General features: G+C 33.9%; 1 protein-coding gene, 1 long non-coding RNA gene and 1 other non-coding gene across 3 annotated transcripts in view; all 3 read left to right on the top strand.

Annotated features, from left to right (window-relative positions):
* Positions 1–1,584: 1,584 nt before the first annotated feature.
* Positions 1,585–2,229, top strand: LOC143223886 (zinc finger protein 862-like). Its single transcript, XM_076452361.1, has one exon. The coding sequence runs from the start codon at positions 1,585–1,587 to the stop codon at positions 2,227–2,229; it is 645 nt and encodes a 214-aa protein (XP_076308476.1).
* A 1,727-nt stretch (positions 2,230–3,956) lies between these two features.
* LOC143222101 (uncharacterized) overlaps positions 3,957–11,771 on the top strand; it is a 49,133-nt gene continuing 41,318 nt past the window's right edge. The window contains exon 1 of the long non-coding RNA XR_013012035.1: positions 3,957–6,067. This is a non-coding gene — a long non-coding RNA (uncharacterized LOC143222101). The remainder of the gene's footprint in view (positions 6,068–11,771) is intronic.
* Positions 7,109–7,179, top strand: TRNAG-GCC (transfer RNA glycine (anticodon GCC)). Its single transcript has one exon. It is a non-coding gene; the product is annotated as a tRNA-Gly (tRNA).

Genomic DNA, 11,771 nt, shown 5'->3' with positions numbered 1-11,771 from the left:
ACTCAAATAAGTGGTTGAGTCTAACAACGCAAAATGCATATTTTTTCTTTATGTTCATTGGCCTTAATATTTTGGTCAGCAGTGTATATTATTTCAATGAAACAATAAAGAATTCTTTTTTCCCAGTGTTTATGATATATAATTTAGAACAAATCCGATAGAGGCCAAAACAAACACATTTTTTAGTGCTATCTAGCAAACACTTATTGCAATATATGATAACGTGAATAAATTTGGATAAATATTCAAAAATACGACGAGAAACACTACCAAATGCCTTTTGGAAAACGGAGGGCGTCCTTTAAACAAGACTACTGGTAAAAGTGTGACAAGACTGAGAGAATCAACAATCCACCAATAGCAAACTGTAAGAAATCAGTGATGTCGAGAAAACCCACTTGTAGAGAAATATATATGCAAAAACAGCTCGTTTGGGTTGAGAAATTATTTTACATAGAAGAGCGAACAACGTTTCGACCTTCTTCGGTTATCGTCAGGTTCACAAAGAAAGATGTAACTGACCGGAAGCTAACCACATGTTTGAAAGGGGTTGTGTAACTGAGTGTCGGAATGTAGAGGGCGGTGTTTGTTTGTTTGTTTGTTTTGGAATTTTGCACAAAGCTACTCGAGGGCTATCTGTACTAGCCGTTCCTAATTTAGCAGTGTAAAACTAGAGGGAAGGCAGCTAGTCATCACCACCCACCGCCAACTCTTGGGCTACTCTTTTACTAACGAATAGTGGAATTGACCGTAACATTATAACGCCCCCACGGCTGGGAGGGCGAGCATGTTTGGCGCGACTCGGGCGCGAACCAGCGACCCTCAGATTACGAAGCGCACGCCTTAACACGCTAGGCCCAGAGGGCGGTGTTAGATGTTTGAATATATAATTTTATTTTATTATATTAATATAGGTTTCCATTTTTCTACTTGTTTCTCCAATATACTTGTTTCTCAAAGAACATAAAAAGTCACCTTCACACGTTTTCGAACACTGCAAGTCAAATAAACACAACATAACCATGAAAAACACTCAAATACTAAATAAAGAAACAAACATAAACAAACGCAAAATTAAAGAAGCCTTACTTATACAACAACTTAAACCCAAAATAAACCAATGTAAAGGAACGCCTTTATACCTTCTGTTCTTGTTGCAAGTGGATTTTATTTGTTGTTCTTAATGAAAAATTTGTTATAGTTACTGATTTACGTATTCATGTTTCACAATTATTAATCTCACAAATTATTTATTATGTATATAATACAGTTTTTATGTTCTTAAATTGTCGAAGGATTATCAGCTAATGTTTTACAAGTGGAATTTCTCCGTTGTTCTTGATGAAATTTGTTACAGATTTATGTATTCATGTTCTAGAGTTACTGCTCCCACAAATTATTTATTTATGTATTTATTTTTTTTGTTTTAATTCCAGGGTGCAACACAGTTCCAGCATCTGGTAGTAGACCAACATACTACCTATGAACACAACACTAGTATTAGTGACTTCCAAGATTGTATGGCAGAAGTGTTGAGAGAAAATTTAAAAAAACAAACTAGCCAAAAATGGAAAATTCAGCATCATGATTGATGAAAATACAGACATTTCAGTAAAGCAGAACCTTGTCAGCTACATCTGTGTACTAGAGATGGATCAGTTCGGTACAGTGACACCACAGACCTATTTCCTTGGAATCTGTGAACTTTACAAAGCTAATGCTGAGAACATTTTTACAAAAGTCATTAGTATGTTATCAGAGAAGGGTATTGAAGTGAAAAATTCATGTAGTGTCAGCTCTGATGGTGCTGCTGTGATGGTTGGGTCAAAGTCTGGGGTAGTTACTAGACTAAAGCAATTTGTACCAGGTGTCCTAGCCACACACTGTATCGCACACAAACTAACTTTGAGTTGTGCCACAGGAGCTGACAGCATACCATATCTTGTCAAGTACCAGGATATTATGAATTCCATCTTTAAGTTTTTTAAGTACTCGACAAAAAATATGGCAACTTTGACTGCAGTGCAGAGCATTATTAATACAGAAGAAAAGAGGTTTAAAGAGATCTTTCACACCAGGTGGTTAAGTTTTGAAGGTGCAGTAGATTCACTGCTTTCCAACTACTCCAGCCTTGTGTCTGTATTTATGGAAGAGACCTCTGGTAAAGCTCTTAGCTTGTATAAACCCATCACTTCATTCAAATTTCTGTATGTCACATTACTTGGCTGATTGTTTGAAGCCATTAGCCATTTTGTCAAAAACATTTCAGAGGAAAAATCTTAATTTCTCTGAAGTTCACCCACTGCTTGCTTCAACTATTGAGTGTCTGGAGGAAATGAAACAAAACAAATCTGGTGAAATGCTGTCAAAATTTCTGAACGAGGTGCCAACTGAGCTTCAGTTAGATTCAGATGGACTGTACACTTTTCAGTTTGGTGGGCATACCATAAGAGACAGTGCAGTTCAAAGGTCTGTGGCAGAAAACATATGTGATAAGTTCACAGAAAATATGACAAGAAGTCTGAATGACAGGTTTTCAGATAATGATGATGCAGCTATTTTGACTTCCCTCACAAATTTCTTCAACCCACTGCTCAAAGACACAGACATTGACACAATCAATGATTATTTGTCAACCTTTGGCCACAAGGGAACAAAACAAGAATTTAAATCATTTTCAAAATTTGCTAGATCTACTTTTGAAAGTGGAAGCAAGTCTGTAACAGACATTAAAAGTTTCTGCAATTTTACAGTAAAATACAGAGAGTCCTTTCCTGCAAGTGCAGAACTGGCAGAGAGACTGCTGGTAGCTCCAGTTTCAATAGCTGATTGTGAGAGAGGTTTTAGTAATTTGATAAAAACGTGTCTGAGGAATTCAATGAGTACAAAAAAGAACAGACGTATTCTAATGTAATCATTGAAACAAAGGCACCAGTTGTAACTGAAAATGAGTAGTAAGGCACAACAAAATGACGCTTCAAGGCATGTATATATATTTTTATTTTGTCATGAATTTGTGTTCAGATTTTCAGCATGAATGTTACTGAAACTTGTCAAGTTTAGTTTGGTGATGTTTGAGTGATGATATATAATTTATTAAGCAGGGCTCTCACTAGAGAGACTTGGGAGAAGTGGTCTCCCAAAACAGACCAAACCTCACCCTTCGTAAGCTCAAGGAAAAGTCATCTTATACAGATTATATTATAGAAGAAAAGAAAGCTATTGACTGTAAACTTTTCCATAATTTTGTAAAATTAGAGCAAAACTTCTCCCTGGTTTGCAGGTGTAGAGAGACCCCTGTTTAGCAGCATGTAATAACAGTTACTTTTAATTTAGTGACTCGTCTTCCCATGTCATTATTGTAATGATTTGTGTGTGAAAAACATTGAACTTTGTAACTGTGAAACTGTTGTTTTATAATAAATTTGATAAATGATAAATTCATTGAAATAAAATGTATGATAAGAACTTAGTTGTCAATTATTCTTTGACTGTCTTATTGTATATGACTGGCTGGAGGGTTGGATACAGATCAAACCTATTTGGCTAAAACACTGGCTAAAATTTGCTACCAAAAAAAGCATTTGGCTAATAGCCTGGCTACAGTAAAATTTAGTCCAGGGTAAGCCCTGTTACAACAATTGTTCTGTAAGTAAAAACTAGTCTTTTTAACTGTACTCTGAACTTTATAACTTAATATTTTAATGTCTTTCAGACACTTTTATGGAAAGAACTGAATACCTTTGTTTAGGTTGATAAAACGTCTTATTTTTCAGTATATATTTTTTTATAATTGAATGACTCCTCATTAAAACTTATTTTTTGATTTCATGGAGTATTGTCTTTGAAGTGATTTTAAAGGTACTACTTGTTCTTTCACTTGGTATTTATTTCCAAAGTTACCTAGCTTTTTTATAATCTGTACATTCTGTTGATTTTTTTGGGTTGAAGACATTATTGTGTACTATTAGAGAATTTTTTTGGGTTGAAGACATTATTGTGTACTATTAGAGAATTTTTTTGTCTTTCAAGGTTAAAGGAAGACCTGAAGATGGAAGCATTAGTGCAGTTGTTGGAAGAAGTGATGGCCACATTCGTGGTTCTGATGGAACTGCAACATTCTGCACTGGTTAAGAGTTCTATTCCCGACTACACACTTTTATTTCATACTAGTGTTCTTCATTTTCAGTCATCCTTGTATGGTGATAAAATGCCTTTACAACTCATTAAAGGGATTTTACTTTTAAAAGTTGTAAATGTATTTGGTGAGAAATCATTTTTGTAATAATAAACTGACCCTCCAGACAGTTGTCTTGGTTACATACATGGGTCTTGACACATAACTTGGTTTGATTTTTTATAGCATTATTTTGAGTTGGAGGTAATATGTTTTCTAATGTTATCACTTGCTGATGATGTTTTGACCTGCACATGCACATGGTTAAAAATTATTTTTGAGGAGAAAATGCACAAAAAGGTCAGTACCATTGAGAGGTTAATGAAAATCTGTCTTGTGTTAAAACATTTAGACTTAGAATTACATACAAATACCTAAACATGATCACATGGTATATTAATGAGACTTCTGGAAAAAATGATTGAATTGTTTGTGTTTACCAATATTCAAATTCTGCTGTTCCTAGTGTATAAAATCCTTGAATATTGTGCAAAAGCTTTTGACAATTTAGAAATGGACTGAGTGATATGACTTATCAAAGACAGTATAACACTAAAAACTAGGGTTCATTGTTGTGGTAAACTTAGTACAGATAGCCCAGTGTGTAGCTTTGTGCTCAACAAATCAAATTACTGGAATTTTATTGATTCTATACAGTAGTTTGTGAAAATTTAGGACTTTGAATTTGGTGAAACAGGTCTTACTGTGGACGTAATGAACATGGTGATGTTGGAATATTGTTTTTTTACACATTAACTCTTGAAAATCCTCAAGGAACTGGATATATAAGTGTTAAAATTTTGTTCTTCATACTAATGACAAGTAATTCATTGTAATCATGCTTTGCTAGAATTAAAAGGGTGTTAACATCTTTACAATGCTTTAACCTTTGTTTGAAAAAGATTAGCAATTACTTAACTATGTAGTAATTAACCTACGAGAAATGTGTAATATAAAAATGCTATTCACTTTTATTGTAAAATTCATTAAATGGAAAAAAGCAAGGTAGTTAACTTATTCTAAACTTACACTGAAATGTGTAAAATGATTTTGATTTTGTAAGTTGAAAATCACCAACCAAAAGATAAAAGTTTCATCTCCAGATTCTACATCAGTTTGCCAACCACTGAAAACGAGCTGGGATTGTTATTGGGGAACATGTAGACTTTGACTGGTCAGGATTTCCTATGCATGTAGATATTTCAGTCTGTGATTGAAACTAGGGCTAAATGCAGTAGTGATAATGATAACCTAGCTGGAATTTTGCTGCTGACTTGGTATAAGAATATCATATTTGTATGGGTAAAAATTATCTGGACCTCAGGAGGATTAGAGGCCACCCTTTCACACTGATAATCTTAACAATTGTGTTATGAGAAAAAAAAAAAAAAAAAAGCAGTGGCTACTACTGCATCAAAACAATTCAAGTTTGCACTGACAACTAAAGTTTGACCAATGACCACCAGAGTTCCGAAAGCATGCTTTTCGAAAAACTATAGAGTGTAAAGGTACAAATATTGACGTACCAGCTTATTGTTTCTTGGCAGCAACAACTGGTATTTACACCATTCTGTTTAATGCCACAGGAGGGCTAAAAACAAACGGATACAGCTGTTCTAACTAGTTTGGTCTGTCAGGTTTAACAGCCAACTCTCTCCCAGACTACCATTCACTTAGTAACACATGGTATGTGACTGTAATGATACATGAGTGAAAGGCTGGAAATTTTGCTAGTCAGTAGAGCAGAAGTTGTACAATTAATCTGGGTGAAGTTAATGGAACTTTCATTTCAGAAAGTAGGTGGAAAGAAGTACCTCCCAACTTTATCTTGGCATAGATAACTTCAACGCCAATTGAGGTATCAATATATTAGATATAAAAAGATTGTAGGTGCAAACTAGTTTTGCCCATCCATTGCATATTGGAAAAGTCGTGTCAGAGATGCAATGTAGTGTGTTGCTATCTGTCTCGTTGAGGGTGAAATGGTATTTGTTGGAAAGTCGTGATGAATTTTTTTTCAAATAGTTGTCTCAAGTGGTTCAGACCTACAAAGAATTATGGTGAATCAAATACCTATTGAGTGTTACTTTAAAAATTATTGTATTAAACCAATACTCATAAACAGAATTAATTATACGTTATTGAAAATTAAGAATGATTTTACATGACTTGACATCATTTTCAAAAATCTGGTCTTGTCAATAAATCGCTCTCATTTTGTGTTGAGTCTGGAGTAAAGAATACTTGAAATAAGTTAATCCATCAAGTTGAAATTTGTTGGAAGTACAAATGGAACATTCCGATCGACAATAAAAATAAATTAATATTCAGAGGTTAAAACAAATGTTAAGCAAAAATAACTGCTCCCCAGTGATGGAAAAGAGTTTAAATTAACAATCGCTTTGAATTATTTAGTGTATTTAAAAAGGTAAATTGTGTTACGTTGTTCTCTCCTCATCAATAAGTGTTAATACCCATAACATCCGTTATGAGATACATTTGTGTTTCATTCTGAGTTACGTACAATTACCCACAACGTTGTTGAGCGTGTAGCTTATTCTAAGAGTTTTTCTCCAATAACACATGGGAAATTACATTTTTTTAAAGTTACGTCACATTTTGAAACGTGAATAATTCCTAACAATTTAATGTAGGATATCCTGCTTGCGAATTATAATTTGGCATCAACATTTTTCATCTCTTTCGGTATTTGATTTTTAACGAGAAAAATGAACGTTCGGACAGATTACGCATGATTAAACCAAGGGAATAAAGAGAGCGAAGGTGAGTTCACATTTGTAATGAGAAAAACTGGCATGGAAAAGTACGGATACTTAGCAATACACTTGCATAAAATAAAATAGTAGGTAGTTTATTAAAGGGAAATGTTGTTATATACTTTATATTACTTGTAAATAATTATATTTGACAGCATCGGTGGTTCAGTGGTAGAATGCTCGCCTGCCACGCGGGCGGCCCGGGTTCGATTCCCGGCCGATGCATTTTTAATTCCATTTATAATTTCAATTGATTAGTAAAATTAGTTTCGCAACAATGTTTACTTTATAAGGGTTGTTGGATTTGTTTAAATAAGATGAAAACTATCTTCGCAACATTTTAGTGCGTTTGTACAATAACACTTTATTTATTCATGTTAATTCTATGAGCACTTTTCTCAGAAAATGTTTATAAACATGACATTTATTTAAACTTTATAACACTTGTAATTAGGTTGATTAACATGTTTTGTCATTTAATATTTTTTAACTTTACATCTCATTTCAACATATGTTTATAAGGTGCCACGTACCTATGAAACCTGAAATAAACAAGTTCATAGAAATATGTAGATAACTTTTAAAAAATCTTAATTTCACCAATTTATATCTCGTTTAGCATACTTACCATGAAAATATAAAAACTATTCATAATAGTGTTGATTACGCTATGTAACACAAATTTTGTTCCTGGATAGTATGTGTTATTTTTTAATTACTTATGTTATAAAAGTACAGAAAATAGCCATTATTACCTTCAAACTTTGCTTTTGTGACTAGGAATACGAAATTTACAAATTGACCTATTTTCTATATAAAAACGGGCAAATTTGCACATTTTCATTGACATAATAAGGTATGAATAAAACAACATATGAACCAAGATTTACAAAAATGTTTAGAAGTGAGTAGTTTTTCGAGATTTGCGTCAATAAGGCAAATTACTTTCACATATCAGCCCTCAAATATAGTCTTCCATCATGTTTTCGTTATACGCTCCTTGGTAGCGGTGTTCAAAGTTCAGTATATCTTGGTAGAAGTACTCACCTTGCTTCTCTGAGTATGTTCTTATGTTTTCCTTGAATTTATCAAGATGAGCATCAAGGATATGGACTTTCAGGGACATCCAGCAGTCCATTTTGCCATAGTTCTTCACCAGAGCTTCAACCAGTTCCACATAATTTTCGGCCTTGTGGTTGACCAAGAAGCCCCAAACCACTGCAACTAAGCTGTCCCAAGCTTTTTTCCTTCCTACTGAGCTTCTTGGGGAATTCTGTGCACTCCAGGATCTTCTTTATTTGTGGTCCAACGAAGAAACCAGCTTTGACCTTTGCCTCAGACATCTTAGGGAAGAAGTCAAAAGTACTTGAAGGCTGCAGACTTCTTATCAAGAGCTGTGACAAATTGTTTCATAAGACCCAATATTATGTGCAATGGTGGGAACAACACATTCTGGAGGTCCAATAGATATTTAAAATTTATATAATATAAAATCTTACTATTCAAGCAAGCAAAAATTGTCCGTCTCACCTTCTAGAGTTTTCTTGCAGTGCTCGCAGGTAAAATGAGATGCCCAGGGTTTGTCTTTATCCCCGACAATCATACCAAAATATGCATTGTAGGTTTCACACATTTTAGCAGATGCTGTCATAGAGTACTTATTTGCTCTTATCTTGATAAATTGGTCACATGCATAGCAGAATGCGTCTGGAAAATGCTTGCAGCTTCTTGATGCCATCTCTGATAAAATCAGATAGGTCTACGTGTTCACTTAAGGTAGCTAGAACTAAACTGAAGTGGTGAGCTCTTGTAGACATATATTACTATGGAAAGTTCTAGAAAATTATTGTAAGTTTTCTATTTACTTTATGCATAAGCAATTGGGTAATAACATATTCTGCCTAGGAATAAGAAAAAATACTTTTTTTTTATATAGTATAACCAGTGTTGCAGGGCCTGATAAATGCCTGAACGAGAACATACATTTTCAACGTATAAAGAAATGAACGAAAACAGAAGTTGTAGGGGAAGTGTTAAGTGTGAGAATAAATTATCAACAATCATATCATATTACGCGCTAATACATAATTACGTATGTCAGTTAATTTATAAGGTTAAATGTTCACCATGTGCAGAAAAAGTAATCTGCTCATCACGCAGGCTCTACATACAAATAGGCCAGTGTGATACAGAACAATAATATATATTAACTAACTAATCGGTTAGTATGTTCACTAACGGGCACTTAACCGTGTTATTGTGCACGAAAGATAACTCATGATAGCAATTCATATAATGTGTTGGGTTTTCATTGTATTGTAAGAGAAGTGGACAGGGGTTCCCCGTCATACAAGTGTGGTAAGTGCATCATTATTATCATCTCGTCATAGTTTTTTTTTTTTTTCATTTATTAAAAGCTAGAATCTCCCTTGTTGGGTAACTTTGGCTAAAGTATCACATTTGAGGAAGATTTGAAACAATTTAAAGTATGCAAGATTTACTTTTCACTTAACTCACTTGTGAAGACTTATTCTTTTATTACTAAACTAGTACAGATATGTTGACGATACAATTCCTGGTTTCACATCTACAAAACACACACTTAGGTTCTTTCAATCACGTTAACTCGATAATCCCAAATTTTAGTTCACCTGTGAACCTAAAAAACTAACCAAATAGCATTTCTTAACCTCAAGATCACTAGAAGTGATACCCAATTCAAAACAGAAATCCACAGAAAAATCACCCATACTGAATTATACATTCGCTGGGACTCAGTACATAAAATAAAACAACACTTCATCAACATCAACACGTTTCCTCCAAAAAACATGGAAAAAATTATACGTGCACACCTGCACCAAGAAACAATAATAAATCCCAAGATATAACAAACTACAAAACCTTGTACTTAAGTTGTATGGCTCCTTTAATTTTGCATTCATGTTTGTTTCTTTATTTAGTATTTGGTTGTTTTCTATAGTTATGTTGCGTTTACTTAATTTGCAGTGTTCGAAAACGTGCGAGGGTGACTTTTTGTGTTCTTTGAATCTGGTTTCCATTTTTCTACTTCTTTCTCCAATATAGAAGTCGTGGCAGTTATCACATTGTATTTTATAAATAATGTTGGTGTGGTGTTTGTCAGTGTAGTTTTTACATAGTATAGACCTTAATTTTGTGCCTAGTTTTTGAATAAATTTGGTATTAACTGGAATGTTATATTTTATTACTAGTTTTTCCCTATTTTTAATTTTTTCTGCTGATGTCGGGAATGTATGGTTTCGCGATTTTTTAAATCGTGGGGTATATTTACTTTTGTCAGTTGATTTGGCCAAGAACATTATAACAATCGAATACACCCACTAAAAACATCCTTTTTTGTTTTCATTCATAAGGTGCTCCACACTTTGGTGGCGTGAGTGCTCTATAAGAGTGGTAGTCAGACCCAATATTTTTTTTTTACTCTTTTCATTCAATATCAGAGCTCACCAACTGACTGGAAGGTAAAACTTGTGATCAAAACAAGCTTTGTGTACAAAATCCAACGACTCGTATGAGCTGATAGTATCTAAAAACCAATTTTGAAGAAGTTTTTTTACAGATGAATGTCATGCAACTCTTGATTGACCAGATGGGTGGATCAGAGGAAGGCTGAGACGTCATCAAGGAAGAGAAGGAGGAGTGATATTTTGGGCTGGTATCATTGATACTGAGCTTGGGGGTCCATTTAGAGTACCTGATGATGTAAAAGTGACTTCTGAAGCCTATTTTGCATTTTTTAAGGACAACTTAAAACTTTGCTATAGGACCAAGTATATGGGATTCAAAAGAAAAGCCATTTTTATGAGATATAATGCCCCATCTCATGCTGCTCATGGTACATTGAGTTACCTTTCAAAATTATGCTTGAAAACTAACTAACTTACTGAATGGCCAGCTTCCTCTCTAGATTAAAACCCCATAGAGAACTTGTGACATATCATAAAACTTACGATTTATGCTGGTGGAAGAAAGATTACATCAAAGGATGATCTCTGAAATGTTGCACTATCATCTGCAAGGGATGATGAAGTAAAAGACATTTTAAAACTGACCACCTCTGTCGATGTTAGGTTCATCAAAGTCTTGTCAGAAAATGGTTGTTATACCAACCAATAAATGAGGTATCCTCTTCTGATTCTTATGTATTAAGCGGTTTGTGGGTTTTCTTTGGTTAATATAGATTAATTGTATCAGTTTTATTTATTATTACCTCCAATGGCTGTTATTTTTGTGCTGTAGAGTCAGTCATTTGCCAGGAACTTGCTTAATTATTTTCCACTGTATAACTCATGGCATTTTAGAAAACCTTGTTTGTTAGTAGATTTCGATGACAATTGTACAGCTTGTGTATAACAATATGGAAGTTAATCTACATAAATTTAACCTAGATCACAAATATACTTTTCAAAATATTCGTATGAACAAACCTTGCATAATGATTTGGCATGCACTTTACTGAGCTGTGTGATCATACCTCTCCACATGTCATAAAACTTCTTTTATCAGTTTAATACAAGTTATTTCGTTCGTATTTTTGAAATTCAGTGTGTAACTATTGGCGACTTGCTCGTCCTCAAAGGTAGCCACTTTCACCACGTGGTAACCTTCAAAATATGTACCGAAACAATGACTAATTTATCTCAACATAATTATTCAACATAATGACTCAGCAGTATATTTAAAGTAACTAAGTTGTTTCACGGATATTCTATTACACATTTTTATTTTCTCTCATGTACTGTCTGTTGCTGCCCATTTATGCAGTTCATCTCTTA

This window comes from Tachypleus tridentatus, chromosome 8 (genome assembly GCF_004210375.1).
Source record: "Tachypleus tridentatus isolate NWPU-2018 chromosome 8, ASM421037v1, whole genome shotgun sequence".
Classification (NCBI taxonomy): domain Eukaryota; kingdom Metazoa; phylum Arthropoda; class Merostomata; order Xiphosura; family Limulidae; genus Tachypleus; species Tachypleus tridentatus.
Note: the sequence above shows the minus strand (reverse complement) of the source record. Positions and strands in the feature narration are given on the sequence as shown.